Below are 18,508 nucleotides of genomic sequence, written 5' to 3' on the forward strand. Positions count from 1 at the left end.
TCAAGGAATTTAAGTTAAAAAGGCAGGCTTCTAAGGAAGCTTCATTGCCCAGGACTAATGCAGATACCTCAGGTGTGCAGCGGCGAACATTCTTAGAATTATTAGATTACCACCTGGCTCCCTGGTAACATGGCAGCTGTTTGACAGCTGTTCCCAGTAAGGCAATGAATAAATCTGCTCAGTCGCATACTCTCTGTCAAGAAATAAAAATCTAACACTTTACTTTTCCATGAGTAAGGAAAGGATCACAGCAAAGAGGAAAAACATACAAACTCCAATAAGGAAAAAACGAATACCCAGAAAACATATTGAAGGACATTACCACTCTTGACGGGACACACAGGATATAAAGAATTAGAAGAAAAAGGCACTCTGACAAACTAAAAAACTGAAGGCAGAGGTGATAAGGGAAACCTAGGATATAAAGACCTTCTCTATCATATAAGCAAAATCCCAACTGTCCTGAAAATAAAAGACAAGAAGGCTATTTACTGCAGGTAAGGAAGATTAAAGTATGAGCCTGGATTACCCTACAACCCTCATGGAAAGATGGATGGTGGGTAAGAAAGGCCCCTTTTATTCTGCTTATCCAATATCAGACACTAACTACATTTGATTACTTAAATTTCATTAAGTGAAATTTAAAAGGCAGTGTTTGATTAGATTAGCCACTTTTTTTTTTTAGATTTTTTTACTTATTTCTTTGACAGAGACAGATCAGAAGTAGGAAGAGAAGAAGGCAGAGAGAGGTGGAAGCCCAGGCTCCCTGCTGAGCAGAGAGCCCGATGTGGGACTCGATCCCAGGACCCTGAGATCATGACCTGAGCTGAAGGCAGAGGCTTTAATCCACTGAGCCACCCAGGCGCCCCAAGATTAGCCACTTTTCAAATGCTCAACTGCTACAGTATTAACACAGTGTGGATATAGAACATTTCCACCATTGCAGGAAACTCTACTGAAGAGCGCTGCTTTACATTCTCATGCATCCAAAAAGCCCTCCATTACAAAACATACACCCAGGTATTAATAGACCACTCTATTTTCAGCCATTAATACAAATATAATTCTAAGGCCACATTATAACATCATACACCACAGTCCTACAAAATCTTAATGATAACCTGAAAACTTAACCTGGGAAATGAAGATTTGTGATAAATCTCTATTTTTACCACTGTTACTTCCCCCAAATTAAAAAGAAACTAAAACCTATCTTGGGTGTGGAGTATATACAACTAGATATAAACATCCATGCTATCATTTAAATCAAGTTAATACTACACTTACTGACTCAAAACAAATGTTATACGTAGTAACAAAGAATAGGCAAGGAAAGGAAGAAAAATACTTAATTTTCTTCTTTAGCAAAAGAAAAGACCACATGGAAATAAAAATCCCCAGATACATAATACCATTTGGCAATAAATTACTAAAATTCACCTTACTAAAGACATTAAATCACGTATTTTCTACAACCTACAGTTCTAAGTCAAAGGCTCTATTAAAAGACAATATGGTCCAAACATGCAATTTAAGAAATCTTACATTATGATACAATCATCTATCACCATGACAAAATACACTACATTATTCAGAAACCAAATAATCAAGGAAGTTGAAATGATCAAATTCAAATTCTAATGCTGCTAGGTACACATGTCTACGCAAGTACTAAAAATACAGCAGACTGCAATCTGCTCGCCTTACTCAAATACTACCTCGGGCAAATCACTCTTTCTGGAAATCAGTTTTCTTATCTCTAAACAGGGAGAAAACTGAGCAAAAGTTCTGAATATTTCATGCAAATGTCTAATACAATTTTAAAAATGTTTAGCTGCATGTAATGAAAAAGATAGCACATTAAGATAGAAAATTATGTACCAGCCTCAAACACAATTACGATAATTCTGGATAACAGATACCCCTAACTATGGCATTAAAGAAATGCAGTCCTACCTATACTTCTGAGATATCCATGAAAGACCAATTATTGTATTACAAGAATATTATATTCCGATTCCGGAACATCTGAACATCTGGCCTACAAGGTTGTTCAGTTAGGCAAAACATTCACATGAGTACCATATATTAAAAATCTTCCCTATTAAAAAATTAAACTGTAGACACACTAGTTAAAAAATGGATGCCTAAGACTTCCAGTGCAAAAATGGAAGGAGCTAATGGGTCAAAATGACCCTTTGAAAAGATGATATTTGTACATTACAATGACCTTGCATTTCCCAGCTCTTTGAAGACTTATTACTGGGCAAAAAAAAAAAAAAAAAAAAATCAATAATTTATGATTTTCTGAGGCAAAATTATCTAAAGAACTTTGATTTGGGTTTTCACTCACAAATCTACGAAAGGTGGGGGGGGGCGCCTGGGTGGCTCAGTGGGTTGGGCCTCTGCCTTAGGCTCAGGTCATGATCCCAGGGTCCTGGGATCAAGCCCCACATTGGGCTCTTTGCTCGGCAGGGAGCCTGCTTCCTCTTCTCTCTTTCTCTGCCTGCCTCTCTGCCTGCTTGTGATCTCTGTCAAATAAATAAATAAAATATTAAAAAAAAAAATCTACGAAAAGGGCAGCAGGGAGTAATGGGAAAGGAATCAAACATTCCAAATGGCAACTAACACTTTCTGATGCTAGACTGGGGAAATTTTTTAAAAGTGAGGAAAGTGGAATAAAATTATCTGGCCACTTTCCTTACATTACCCAAGAAGAGAGGACATGCATGTGGCAGCCAATTACCTGATCCTATTAGGTGAGCCTTCACTTTTCAGATATGGTTGGAAAGAAGGATCCAATCCCTGGAGTATTGAGAGCCATGATTGGAAACTTTTTTTTTTCCCCTATAGCTGGTAAAACATATTGGAAAAAAGAATGGATTAGATCTGTACACTGTGTGGTAACTAAGACCACATATAACATTTAGTCTACTTCATCAACTTAACAATCCAAAAGTACTTTTATAATGTCTCATGGACCTCAATACACATTAATTGCCCTTATTAATTATACTAAGGTGTCTGACACTAAACTTAAGATTGAGACTAGCCCGTTAAATATTTTCACCTAAAAAATAAAAACGAATACTTCTTTGCAGTGTCTTTGTATTTTTTCTTTTTTAATAAATACTATGTTCTTACCCTGTTTTTCTCTAAAGCTACTGTTAGGAACAAAGTTTACAAGATTATCTTTAAAAGGTGACTCACAGAAAAATTATAATCCATCTCAATAAGAAAAAAACCAATGATATAATACTAAGCATTATCTTTTACGTTAACTGAGGAGTCCATATTTCATCAAATCCAAGACAGTGACTTTGTCACAAAGATAAAAGCACTGCCAAGTAACTGTAAAATGTTAACAATTACTAGTTCCGAATTTTAGAAGTGACAACATCAGGTGTATGGATGATGTATGAACAAAGAAACCCTCCCTGAGCCCCTACTATGTAACCAACACTAGGAATACAACTGTCATGCAAAGACTCTAGCTATTCAGTGGGAAAGTTCATATTCTCTTCACTTGTCACCTTTCCATACCTATCCTATCCATCCTGCAATCTAGGATAACTTCCTTGACCCTTGCACTGCAAATTACCTGTTCTTCCACTCAATCCCACAACTTTTTATGTCCAGTACCATTCATCTTGAGGTCAATCATTAACTTTCTGGTGTTACTTTGCTATTAGCAAAAGTATGTAGGCTCACTCTCTAGCCAGATTTCCTTTTAACAGACATTTGTTTTTAACCTCTAAAGCAAACAGAACTTATTAAAATCTACTGAGGAATGGAGGAATCTAATAAATGGAATGCATATGTATGATATATGCACACACACACACATACACACACACACACACACAGAACATACATGCTTACTTTATTAAATAAAACACCAGGGCGCCTGGCTGGCTCAGTAGGTTAAGCCTCTGTCTTCAGCTCAGGTCATGATCCCAGGATCCTGGGATCGAGTCCTGCACCGGGCTCTCTGCTCAGCAGGGAGCCTGCTTCCTCCTGTCTCTCTCTGCCTGCCTCTCTGCCTACTTGTGATCTCTGTCAAATAAATAAATAAATAAAATCTTTAAAATAAATAAATAAATAAATAAAACATTATCTGAAGTTTAAGGGATTTCTGTTTGTTATAAGCTTTACTAAAATAATTTTGTCTAATGAAGCACAAAATTCTAATTTTTTAAAAAATCTGAGCACTATTTTTAAAGATCACCAAATATTAATTTAAAAATATCTCCTCTCAAGTACATAAGTCATAATCTCTTAAATATGACATTTTGAAAAGAATGTTAAAAAGCATCATCAGTATTCTATGATACTATGTAGTAATTTCAAATACACTTAGAGTCATAAAATGCTGAAGTTGAAAGAGGCCTGCAGGGCAAAACTTGTACTAGGCCTTGGAAACAACATATTTAGTCAACAATTATTAAGTCAAGACCATGGTAGGTTGTAATTTCATGGACAGTGGGAGATAAAAAAGTATGAAAGAATCCGCTGTAACTTCTGACCACTTCAGGTGGCCCAGGTATTTCCATATCCTCAAGTTAGATGTTTTATGATATGGGTCTGCATTGCCAAAATTAGGAAGAAAATAGAATGTACTCAACCTAAGTATAATTACAAAATGCATTTCTTTTATAATATAATATAGGCAATCTCCAAATTACGAAGGTACCAAGAACTGCCTACAAGCCTTATAGTTTTTCTCAGTGATGCTATATTATGTGTATAAATACACATTAATATGCCTACTGCAGTATTATCCATTTTTTATCCCCATAAGCACTGTAGCCATAACTTTTAAATGTTACGAAAAACCTTTCAGGTTTTCAGAATAGAAAATAATAGGCATTAATTTATAAAATTCATTTCTGATTAAGGTTCTGAAATGTCACAATCCCATTAATGTTTTTATGATTCTAGATTTTTAATTACACCTGATTTATTTCAATAAACAGTTCAGGGCATAAATTGCTGAGAAAATTTCTCAAAAAGGACCTGATTTTCCAATTCACTGAAACACTGAATAAACCCTGTGTGGTTTAATGTAGTTTCAAAGCTGTAATACATATGCTACTTTACATTTACTGTGTAGGTTATATATAAATCTTCTCCACATTAAAGAGGAGTTTATGATCAAAAGAATAATTCCACTTAGTTAAATTTAACAGCATGTATTACATAACTGTGACATTATAAAAAGAGCCAACTAAGACTAATCTCCTTTTCAATGCCTCTAGAGCAAACCATTCCCTTTTTTTCCCTCTTCTCCTCACCCCTTTTTCTAAATCAAGATATAACATATCTTGTCATCCCAACGGACCAATGCAACTCTCTAAGGTTTAATTCTAAAAGAACAATCTTGAGATTACTTCATTGAGGTTCCCATATACTTACCATTAAAGATCTGCAATAATTAGTAGTTAGATCACCAGAATCTAACTTTCCAACAATGTCAAAGATTAAAAAGCTAGATCCAGGGTGGGCGGGGGGTATTCCTGCTTGACAAACAGACTAACTGGAGGTAAAAATTAAGCTCAGCACTCCTGAACAGCAATAGGAAACAGCCCAGAATATAAGACACTTTATAAAGAGCTGGGACATAAAACTGGGTTAAAATGGACATGCCTATGTTCCAGACATCTCTAAAGAACCAGCACAAACTCTGAAATTGATAGAACTGCTTGGCCCATTTTAATTTATGCATACCTTTTTGCAAAGACAACATGGATACAATGTTTTACTAATTTTCCTCAGCATTTCATTAGAAAATTAAATAGAATATATAGATCAAACAGCTCCAAGCACAATTCCTGCTAGGAGGATATACCAGTATGACCTACACAAAACGGTACATTTGACACTGGCTAGAGCTGATTTTAACAAGAGGAGGGGACAGTTCCCAAGAAAAGTGGATTGTCATTTTCAAGTAACAGACAAACAAAACAAAAACAAAAAACAAACACACAAAAAACCTAATCTACTAAGTAAAAGGATTGTCCCAAAAGTCAGCAAAGAAATATAGCACTAACTGGCTGGCTTAAGGGAAAGATCAAAGTAGAAGACACTCTATTTAGAGCCAGGGTCACAACAATCTACATGCAAGCTAGAATTTAAAAGATTAATCTACAGTTAAACAGAAGTCAGCGAGTAAAGAAAGAATAAAATGACACTCAGAAAACCATGACCCTATCTAAGAGGCATATAAAAGAAACAGCCTGACTGTCCTCACTAGCTACCCTAATTCCCCATGGTTTTTTATCCAAGTAAGTTTACAATGTATCCTCTTTCTCTTGAGGTAAGTGGAGAGTCTTCATTGCTCCCAACCACAGGAGTCCAACATTATTTAGACACATGTGATAACCCCTCCCAAGTATTTCCCTTTTACACTCCACACAGGATTACTACTATTACTGACTAAACAGCATCCCTTTCTGAAATGGAGAGAAGACTTCCTTTCCTGTGACAGAGAAGCCATTCGTTGTGGTTTGCATGGGGTTGGTATCACCCACCCAACCCTCATGCTCCTCAAAATACACACACATTCACACTCCCTTTCTGTCAACTGGCTTTTACATGTTCCCGCCCTCACACTTGCCTATGTGCTTTCTCTAAAGTACTCACTTTCCTACATACTCTCCCACACAAACAAAAGTGACTATGTGACTCATGCCCAAGCAATCCAAAGACACATTCCACTAGCCTCAATGATGTGTTCAGGACTGTGTACCAGGCCCCAGGTAAACCAGCACAAGTCCTCCCTGTGACTTTCATACAGGAGTATCAATGGCCAAACTGCCAGCCCCATGGAGAAAAACCTACGAAGCAAGAAAGCAGCAGAGTCTTAAAGATACTGAATACATGTAGCCTTATCATCCTGGTCTTCAGGGCCAAGTTATTCTCTTCCCTTAAATCCTGAAGGAGTCCTAACATACTCTTTTACAGCCCCAAGTTAAAGATTTATGGCAATCCAGGAAACTCATTCCTCTACCTAACTCTAGTAGCAGTGGTCTAAAAGACTAGGAACTTCTAGTAACTGACTTCCTAATTATGTAAATATAAAATAAAGTGAACAGCTATTCAAAAACTGGGATACCTGGGCGGCTCAGTGGGTTAAGCCTCTGCCTTCGGCTCAGGTCACGGTCTCAGGGTCCTAGGATGGAGCCCCGCATCAGGCTCTCTGCTCAGCAGGGAGCCTGCTTCCCCCGCTCTTTCTGCCTGCCTCTCTGCCTACTTGTGATCTCTCTCTGTCAAATAAACAAATAAAATCTTAAAAAAAAAAAAAAAAAAAAATAAGAATCCAAAGTTGAAAAACAGAGACTATAATTGCTTCTTCCATCCTTCCCAAAGATCCCTAGGAACTGGCACAAAAAGGAACAGACTGGCCCACTGTTCAAGTTTCAAAAGCTAACATACCTTTCCAGCAAAAATGTAATTTTCTGATATAAGCCCCCCAAGATACACTCTCACAATTCAAAAGCACTTCCAAAATTATATCTGTCTTTATTTACTGTCTGCCTCTCTGCACCGGGCACTATGAGAGTAGAAACTTGAGGGTCTTGTTTACAGCACCTAGTATATGGCCAGTGTGCTATAACAGTTTAAGAATAAAGGAACGTAAGATGCCTATTGTTCTCTCACTCCTTCTGTGATCATATATCACTTTTGACTGATAACCTATTATCTGTCAAGCATTCTACCAGACACTATGGGAACTACAAAGATCAGATATAAACTCAGCCCTCCAGAATGTGGATCCTGGCCTCTGCACGAACAATGACCCTTTTAGTTTTCTGAGGAAAATATGATCACTCTACCAAGAAAAATACTTAAACATATAGACTAAGATTTTGCATTAAATTTCAAGAGATTCAAAAGGTATGAATTCCAGGTCAACTAAGATAAATAAGAAAATGATACATATACAGAGTACTGTGGTCCTCTCTGGAAAACAGAGTGGAGGTTCCTCAAAAAGCTGAAAATAGAGCTACCCTATGACCCAGTGATTGCACTACTGGGTATATTCCCTAAAGATACAAACATGGTGCTCCAAAGGGACACGTGCACCCGAATGTTTATAGCAGCAATGTCTACAATAGCCAAACTATGGAAAGAACCTAGATGTCCATCAACAGATGAATGGATAAAGAAGTTGTGGTATAGATACACAATGGAATACTCTGCAGCCATCAAAAGAAATGAAATCTTGCCATTTGCGACAACATGGATGGAACTAGAGGGTATTATGCTTAGCGAAATAAGTCAATCGGAAAAAGACAACTATCATATGATCTCCCTGATATGAGGAAGTGGAGATGCAACATGGGGGTTTGGGGGGGTAAGGAAAAGAAAAAAAATGAAAGAAGATGGGATCGGGAGGGAGACAAACTATAAAAGACTCAATCTCACAAAACAGGCTGAGGGTTGCTGGGGGGAGTGGGGTCGGGAGAGGGTGGTGGAGTTATGGACACTGGGGAGGGTATGTGCTATGGTAAGTGCTGTGAAATGCGTAAACCTGGCGATTCACAGACCTGTACCCCTGGGATAAAAATACATTATATGTTTATTAAAAAATTTAAAAATTAATAAAAAAAAAGAATTCTGATAAACCATCATACATCTTGGGCATCTTAAATTGGGGGGGGGGGAGTACTGTGGTCCTGTATTTGTTGATTTTTATAGTCTGAGAAAACTTAAGTAGAAAGATGACCAAGATACAAGAGAAAGACCAAAGAAGTCTCCCAATAATTCAAAAGTTGGGAAAGCCTTTGTATAAAAAGACTAGTAAGGGACAGCAATGTCTGTAGCATGAAAACAAGAACCACTGATGAAGCTGCATAAAATTCAAAGGGTTTTCAATACATAAAGTGTGAGTGAGATAGGAAAACTCTCATTACAAGTAAAGAAGAAGAAATAATATAATATAGGCAGAATCCAGGCACAGAAAGGTGCCCAATTTGCTCGACATTTTTAAAATGTTTTCAAACCTTGCATTAAACTGTTTCATTGATTTAAACATTACATAATAGATGTAATTAGTGATCATTAAATTTTTAAAAAGCATTAGTAGTAACTAAAGTACATGTGGGTGTAGGGAGAATAAACATGTGGCAATACAGCCTATATTCTGAAATCCTGAGGAGACGTTTCTCTTGGATCATGAGGTTTCAACCAAACTACCATCATTGTTCTACGATAAGAGGAGGAAATTACCATGTAAGAGTCAACTTTACAAACCAACCCTATCAAGTGCCAATAAATACTATTCTAAAATCAAAGAGTTTTCTCCATCTGCAACAAAAATGCTTCGAAAACTTCAAGTTAATAAGAGTCCTAAGAAACTCAACCCATCTAATTTTACTTCCTATTTCCCTTAAACATAATCAATTAAAAAGATTTCAATTACTACTGAGCAAAATTTTCTGACTTGTGGACCAAAAAAACTCCAAACAAACAAACAAAAAAACCAAGGTTGTAAATCTACATGAGAAATCTTTGTAGCAAAGATAAAAACCAAAAAATAGCAAGCTAAAGTTGATGTCCTCAAGAACAATTATCAAATATTAGAGTTAGAAGCAACCTTAGAAACCTTAGCAACCAGATCAATCTTCTCTTTTATTACAAAAAAACAAAACAAAACAAAAAAAAAAGTATAGAAAAAGTATGCCCAATAAGAGGCTGAGCTGAGCAATCTTCAAATTTACAGAGCCAGATACAGGCCAAATTACATCAATATTAGTATCATAACATATATTTTATAATATTCAAATCCTAAGTACTTACATTAAGAAGTAACTCATCCTTTGTTTTAAGAGGAAAATTCTTATTTTCCTTCTCAGTTTGTAAATCATCTTCTCCATCTGACAGCAGTGGAGGAAGTGATATACAAGAGGAAGATGATGACGAAGATGATGAGGATGAGGAGGAGCTTGAACTATCTGAATCTGTTTCACTGTAGGGAAGAAAAAGTCAAAAACTTAGTAACATTATTACTGAGGTATTAAATTATAATTTTTCAACTAGGAAGTATCTATATGTGGTTATTGTTGCTGATATAATTCAAAAGCTAGCATTTCAAAGTTGACTATAATATTTGGAAAGTAGTATTTAATCCATTGATAATATTTTCAAAATGCCTGCTATAACCCAAATTCTATTATTTTAAGTCTCATACATCACACGTTTGTCTTAATATAGTTAAACACATGACAAATCACTGACAAAAGAGAGGTCTGCCAAGAACCTTTCTTATTAGTCAGCAATGAACCAGATCACTTAATTGCCAATAAAATGTTCTGTCTTCATACAACCTGGAAACTCCTGAAAGTTAGCAACCATGTTGACCACTCAACTCTAAAAATTCCCTTAGCCCTTGGCTTCACAGCAATTGTTACCAGTAATCCTCTTAGTTTAAATTTCGTTTGCTGGCTTTCTCCCTTAGCCCATTTTATGTGCTGTTTTTTATAGTCCCACCCTCATTTTCTCTTCTCTCTATCCTCTTCCCATGGATAACATCATTCACTCAAATCATTTCAATCATCAACCATGTATAGGTAACTCCTAAATCATCAGCTTTGATATTGATAACTCTATGCTCCACCCTAATCTCCAGATGCACACTGGCCGCCTCTGTATGAATAACCTACACTTACCTCATTCTAGGAACAAGTTTAAAAAAAGAAAATATTCTCCTTACTGAACCCGCTTCTGTCCTGCCTCTATTTTATTTCATTGCTTAGTCTTCAATCCTGTCACTATAGGTAAAAAACCTGAAATCATTTTGAGCCAATGCTGTCTCAGTCAATGATAAAATCCTACCTTCAAATGGCAAACATCACTCCTATTCCATTTCTCAATCCCATTTCCACTGTTATTATGACCGTATTTAGGGAGGAATCCTTATTTCTCACCCATTTTTCCGTAATAATTGTATAACAGAGGTCAATACTCATAGTCTCTTCCCACAACAATCAACCCTTCCTCCTACTGCTGTTACCTTCCTTCACCCTCTCATGATCTTCCATCCTAATCAGTTTACACACTTAATTAAAAAAATAAAAATCCATGACTGGACATTAGATATGAAGGAATTATCAATTTTGTTATGTGTGATAATTATGATTACGTAAAAGAATGTCCTCTTAGAGAATGCATGCTGAAACATTTAGGGAGAAAGTGTCGTAATATCTATAAATGACTTTAAAAAGGCTCAATAACATACACATGTGAAACTAAGTTCTAAAATGTTATTAAGTGTTAACTCAAGGTGATGGCTATATGTTCACACCATTCTTTCCATTTTTTATTAAGAAAACATTAAACACAGAGAAAAGCTTTAAAAATTTCTCCATAAAGCTATACTGTGTACAAGATAAAGGCTATCTCAGAGCCCTTTGCAATCAGGTTCCTGGTAACCTTCACAATCCCGTCTTCTGCCACATCTAGCACAGAAGCATATAAAACATCCCAAATTCCGTTTAATTTCACTATCTCATGCTGCTACTTGTGCTATTTCCTCTGAATGGAATGTCCCTAGGGCAAAAAATTCCATTCCTCTTTATAAGCTCAACTCAAATATTATCTCCTCTGAAGTCACCCCCTATCCACCAAAAGTAGATTTACTTCTTTCTGTATCTCCCAGAGCATTTTTTTCAAACTGCCTACTACAGCCTGTCTTGTACTATCCATAATTCAGTGGAAAACATGTCTTTTCAGATGGATTATGAAGTGCTTGAAACAAAGGCACTAGTTTTGGCAAGTATGATCTTTTTCTACCACAGGGGTAAATGGGCATCCCATTCACAATCAGACTCCTTTCTATTATTACTATATTATGAATCTTTTCCTCTTTCCCATATCATTCCTATTGGCAAATTCTACAGTACCTCTGCTGAATTCCTCCAGCAATGGTCTTGTTTCTCTCCTTTAAGTTTCTTGACAGAGTTGTTAACATATGCTATCTCTGCTCCTTTATTTCCCATTCAGTCTTTACCCCAAAACTGGCTTCCATCACCACCATTCTTTTACAAGGTCACCAACAATATCCATGTTGTCAAGTCCAGTGGACATCTTTCTGTCATCTTAACTTTTCAACAACATTTGATATGATTCCCCCTTCCTTCCCCAAAAAACTTCCCTATTTTGGCATCCACTATGCTACCGTGGTATTCTACCCTCATGTATCTTCTCCTGTTTCCCTGGTTTTAAATATGACCTTCACTTAAAAGAGACTAAATCAACATAACATCCAAATGCACTGTTTGAGAATCTTGTTTGAATGCCAATTCGAACAAACCAAATGTTAAAAGACAGCCAGAGAAATGTGAATGCTGACTATTAGGTGGTATTAAGAAATTAGGATTAATTTTACTACGTTTGATAATAACATGGTGGTTACGTAACAAGCACTTTATCGGTTAGAAATGTAAAAAACATATAGAGAAGGTGACATACGTTTGAGATTTGCACTAAAAATCTCAGGTTAAAAAAATGTTAGAGGGGCGCCTGGGTGGCTCAGTGGATTAAGCCTCCTTTGACTCAGATCATGATCTCAGGGTCCTGGGATCAAGCCCTGCATCAGGCTTTCTGCTTAGCAGGGAGTGTGCTTCCTCCCCCCCCCCACCACACCGCCTGCCTCTCTGTCTACTTGTGATCTCTGTCAAATAAATAAATAAATAAAATCTTTTAAAAAAAAGTTAAAAATACTAGATAAAACAAGATTAGAAAATACTGGAAACCATTTAAGTGTGGTGATGAGTACACTTATTTTATTATTCATTGTTATAAGTATATTATATTACTCTCTACTTTTAACGAATTTGAAAAAGTACATAGTAAGATGTTAAAGTAAATCCTATCTGTAATCTGTACAAATTTATATCTCCAGTCTAGAATTGTCCTCTCAACTTTAAACTCATTATCCTATTATTTCCAATTAGCTGTCAAAGAAATCTCAAATAAACTGCCCAAATTAAACACTCCTGTTAGTCTCCAGCCTTCATCCCAGATAGGTTACTCCCCATTTCCTTAAACAGTACTGTCATCCACCCAGTTGATGACTACCCCACTACCACTACCCACTACCCCATCTATTATGGTGACTTCAAAATACTTAACCCTGACAACCATAGTCACCTGATGGACTCATGCAGCATCTTTCCAACTCTCTCCACACTAAGCCTTGTTACACTCGTGCTTCTCTGCTTTCACTCTTGAACCCAGTTCAAGTCCTTCTCTACAGAACAAAGCTTATTAGAATATTAACCTGAGCATGCCAATTCTCTGCTTAAAATTCAGTAGCTTCCCTAACACTCAGAATTAAAACATGGCTACACTGTCTTACACGGCTGGACTCTCCTATTACTTTCTCCAAGCCTTGTCTGTTCCTTCATTGTAATTTTCACCACCTCTAATCTATGCATTGATTTATTTAGTTTTATTTGTCATCCTTCTCACTAGTATCTAAGGGCAGGGATATTTTGTTCATCTATTCAGTATTCCACGTAAAACACTCAAATACTTGTAGACAACGTTCCCTACGATTTTAAGTCCTCTCTCTCCATAGGATTCATATTCAGAAGACACGACGGCGTGGGGTTGCTGTCTATAAAACTTACCCAGATCATACAGCTATGCGAAATAACAATGTTTCCCTAATTTCGTGAACACATGCTCCCTGCAAGGATTCTACAAAAATTATCAGGAGCCAAACTGGAAATGTATGAAATCCTTTAACTGGTCCTTAATTCATCTGGTTCAAAAAATAAGGCCACACTTTAAACCTGCCTTAAAAAAAAAAAAAAAGATCTGACACAAAATTCAGTTATAACCACAAAAAGACATGTCAAAATGAGTGGTTATCGAAATAATCCAATATCCTCAGGGTTTTTGTTTTTGCGATCTATACATAAGACTTTTCAGACTCCCAAACTGAGGAAAGAAGAGGGATCTGATTATTAATCTCGGATTCGCAACGCGATTTGCAGAGCAAAGGCGAGGAATGGGCGGTCCAAGCTACTAGTCAGCACGTGCGCAGAGAGCTTCAGCTACCTCTCCTATCTCCCAGGCCAACGCGGGCACGTTCTCAGTCCCCGACCCCGTTTCCCCCCCATAGCTCCAGGACCCCCAGGCACCCGACCTGTCCGAGTCTGAATCCGAGTCCGAAGTCTCTATAGAGTCTGGGGTCCCCGCCTGCTCTGCTGCGCCCGGGGCGGTGACGCAGTTCCCTCCGGGTGGAGGTTCTGGCCTTGACTGCGGCGCGAGTTCACGCGGCTGCTCCTCCGCAGGCTGAGACTCCGCGGCCTGTCCGGTGTCCGGGGACGCCTCATCCGACTGCAGTGACGGCCGTGGCTCTGGAACAGGTACAGAGCCCGGGGACTGCACCGCCTGACCTTGGCCATCCCCCAAACCGGTGCCATTAAATTTAAGAGTTTCCAGCTGAGCGGCGGCGGCCTCCACTACTTCCATGGCGTCGCTCCACCGACCCAGTCAGGCTCACGTTCAGGGCCCTTAGGCTCACGGCTCGCTAGGGAAAAGATAGAACAACCGCGCGGGTTGTAACCACACCTGAGCCCCACTTCCCGCGTTTCTCCGGTAACTGCACGCTGAACTGCCTGGAGACACGCCCCCGCCGCTTACAGAGCGGCACTTCCGGGGGAGCGTACTACGTGACGTAACGCGCTTGCGCTCATTGGGAGCGGGGGGCAGGGCTTTTGGAAACAAGATCTCGCGCGGCCCTAAACCCGCCGATTTCATTACCTCTTAGAGCTGCGGCTGGCTTGGTGGGGTCAAGTGGCTCGGCGTTCTTCTTGCTGGATGTGGGCCAATTATACTCGAAGCGGAAATTTTGAAGGAGGGCTTGTAGACCGGGGAGAGTCTCTTCGTAAGAAATTTGAGCCAGGAAATCTTCAACAGACACTTCTAGTAAACTTCATTAAGGTTAAATGAAGTTAAATCGGTAGATAGCAAGCACATTAACTATTCATCTCAGAAAATTACTACAACTATTCCTTGTGTTTTTCCAAAGCATTCTCGAAAAGAGCAGTAATAGTGGACGTAATGTTGCCATTCGTTGATGTTATGGCAATGTCTATATGGTAGTTGACGCCACTTCATAGAATGGGTGGGATGGGAGTAAAATGAACTAACTGCTTGGGAAACGATTACTCTAGTTCATAAGGTTGGTAAGCAAAAAATTCTAAGGAATGAGGCAGAGATCAGAATTTTACCATTTCCTTTTAGATCTTCAGTTTGATGCATCAACCCCTCCAGCAGTAATAAATAATAGTTCTCGTTACTATTTATTAAGCATGCATATGTGCCAGGGACAGTGCTAAAGATTTTATCAGTTATTCACTGAGAATGTATTTCTGCTCACATCACAGTAGCAGACTTTCATAGAGACTTAAGAGTAAGGCATAGTCTTTTATTTTAAGGAGCTTACTCTTTAATTGAAGTAAAAAGGTCAAATGCGGGGGAAATAACTAGAATGATATTTGAAATGTGGAATACAGGATGCAAGTTCAGCCGTCATAGGAAGTTAAGTAAAACTGGTGGGCTGTGTCTTTGAAAGCCTCCAAAGAGAAACAGGAATTTGAACTCGAGATACCAGTCATTAATGCAGTTACTAACTAAAGCTCAGTGTTCCCAGTTAAACAGGCCTATGTTCAAATTTCAGCCCTACCATTTCCTAGTTGGTGTAATTGTAACTTTGAGCAGGTAACCTAACATACCTAATGCTCATTTTCCTTACCTATAAAATGGAGATAAAAATACTGTATTGTGGGCACCTGGGTGGCTCAGTGGGTTAAATGTCTGCCTTCAGCTCAGGTTATGATCCCAGAGTCTGGGGACAGTGCCCCACATGGGGTTCCCTGCTTAAGGGAGAGCCTGTTTTTCTCTCTGCTTGCCGCTCTGCCTACTTCTGCTCTCTCTCTAATAATTAAAATTTTTTAAAAAAAGGAATGTAAAAAAAATACTATCTCGTTTAGTTCATGTGAGCACTAATTAAGGTTTTATAGAAGAAAATGGCATGTATCATACACAAATTAGTGTGAGAAATGGTTGGTAAATAGAACAATGAATGAACTTATGAATAAAATGATACTTCAGCAACAATTATCTTGCCAAGATATGCTGTATGAATGCAAAGAAAAAAAAATTAAGTCAGAATATCTTTCCCTCTAGGTAAAAATCTGTTGCATGTTTCCAAGAATTAAGCATGGAAAGTCTGAACCAGGGTTAGAGTCAATGTAATAAAGAAAATCCCCAACATCAGAACAATCAAAGTACTCTAAAATTTCTAACCGAGAAAACCAGAAAGAAGTTGGTATTACCAGTAAATACAGAGAAGTTGGAATGAGATGATGAATTTGTGGTGTTGAGTTTGAGGAGAAATTGGATAGTTAATTGAAAATGCCAGGAGGCATTTGAAAATATGAGACTAGAATCCAGTAGAAAGATTACATTCAGAAGCATAAAATTGGGAGCAATTAAAATATCCATTTGTTCATTCAGAAATGTATTATAGTAAAAGCATGTACTATAGTAGGGAATGTATAAATGGGAATATGAAAGAGAGAAATCCCATGTAATTTTCTGTTTACATCCCTAAATATTTGCAGTCCCTCAGAATAAAATCCAGCCAGACTCCTTATCCTGCTTGATCCGGCTGCTGCTTCTCTCTCCTCTATTTCCATCTCCTACCGCTTTCCCCTCCCTTATGCCACTCATCTCACTAGTCTTAATCTTTCCACACACCAAGCTGATACTTCTATATGGCATTTTCACTCTGCTCTAATTATTTCTCTTCACATTAATATGGCTTATGACCTCATTTTCCTCATTTCTCTACTAAGATATTATACCACAGATAGGGTTTTCCTGACCACCCGGTCTAAGAATACCAGCTATTACCAATCACTCTAGTTGGTTGCTCTTTTTTTTTAGTAGTACATATTAAAAACTATCACATTTGCTTATTTCTTTGTTGTCTGTTTTCCTACAAAACTAAGTCTGATGAACTCAAGGTATTTGTCTAACTCACAGCTGTCAGTGTCCAGAACCATAACAAATCCTAAAAAGATTTTTTAAATGGAAAAATGAAAGAGAAAACAAATAATGAAGTTTTATGAAACAATCACAGTAAAAAGAGAAATGACTTACAGATACCTAAGTTATTCATTCAGTTTAAATGAATCTAATGATATCTAAGAAAGGCTACTGGTTCCGAATAAAAATCTCTTTTTTGTCTTCCAGTTGGGATGCTCTCCATGTTTTGGGATAAGAATAGCCGTACTGGGGTACCTGGGTGGCTCAGTGGGTTAAAGCCTCTGCCTTCGGCTCAGGTCATGATCCCAGGGTCCTGGGATCGAGCCCCAAATTGAGCTCCACATTGAGCCCCACATCAAGCCCCAATCAAGCCCCACATCAGCCTCTCTGCTCAGCAGGGAACCTGCTTCCCCCTCTCTCTCTGCCTGCCTCTCTGCCTACTTTTGATCTCTGTCTGTCAAATAAATACATAAAATTAAAAAAAAAAGAATAATAATACCTCTGCTTAGATTCAGACTATGTTATTATTTTGTGATTGATATTTTTTTAAGCTCTTGAATGTTTCAAAATACCTTGAGCTCTTGAATGTTTCAAAATACCTTGAATTTATCTACTTCCAGAGCCTGCCCCTCTTACTGCATTACTTCCAACAGCTGCTAAACAGCCTGAAATCTTTAGCCTGAGGCTAAAAGCTAAAAAAAAAAAATTAAATAAATCCTGGAAAGAATAAGTAGTTTATGGGATCACTATTCAAATTAAGAAAGTTTGTCTTGAATTAAATTATGAATTAAAAGCCATATTATATTTCAAAGCGAACTTGTGAAACACCTAAACATATTCTTTGAAGTACAAAAACAAGGCTTATGAGAAGAAATTAATTTGACTCAAAATTTTGCAAGCTCACCCATCTCCACTTATAATAAAGTTTGTGAAATTTTACAAAAACAAAAAACAAACTGATAACCAGCTCTTAGTGCCATTTTCACTGATTTGCAGTGTCTTGCTTCTCAAAATGTAAATAAGCAGCTTTGGCATCATGTGGAAATTTGTTAAAGATGGCCAACACTCAGGGTCCGCCTTCTGAGTTAGAATCTGCATTTTAACAAGATTCCGCCTGTGATTTGCAGGCGCAATAAAGTTTAGGAAACTGCCATGGTGGCTACATAAGTGTGGGAAACCTTCCTGGACAAATGTAGTACTTAAAAGTAAAATGAATGAAAGCCTTTTGCAAGAAGAGTTGAAGTGCTACACCATTGAGTGTAAGCTAAAAAAATGATCAAGGGCACCTGAGTGGCTCAGTCCATTAAGTATCCGACTCTTGATTTCAGCTCAGGTCATGATCTCAGAGTCCTGAGATCAAGGCTCATGTAGGGCTCTGCACTGGGTGTGGAGCCTGCTTTGGATTCTCTCTCTCCTTTCCCTCTGCCCATCCCCCTCTAAT

At 37.9% G+C, this 18,508-nt stretch overlaps 1 protein-coding gene across 1 annotated transcript in view; it reads right to left on the bottom strand.

The window, feature by feature from the left end:
* LOC111155327 (nuclear assembly factor 1 ribonucleoprotein) overlaps positions 1-14,647 on the bottom strand; it is a 43,165-nt gene extending 28,518 nt beyond the window's left edge. Inside the window, exons 1-2 of the mRNA XM_022515475.1 lie at positions 14,156-14,647; positions 9,802-9,970 (exon numbers count right to left, since the gene is read on the bottom strand). Coding sequence (XP_022371183.1) covers positions 9,802-9,970; positions 14,156-14,484 — 498 coding nt within the window. The 5' untranslated portion in view covers positions 14,485-14,647. The remainder of the gene's footprint in view (positions 1-9,801; positions 9,971-14,155) is intronic.
* Between the last annotated feature and the right edge of the window lie 3,861 nt (positions 14,648-18,508).

Source organism: Enhydra lutris, unplaced genomic scaffold (genome assembly GCF_002288905.1).
Source record: "Enhydra lutris kenyoni isolate GAN:26980312 unplaced genomic scaffold, ASM228890v2 scaffoldscaffold3, whole genome shotgun sequence".
NCBI lineage: Eukaryota > Metazoa > Chordata > Mammalia > Carnivora > Mustelidae > Enhydra > Enhydra lutris.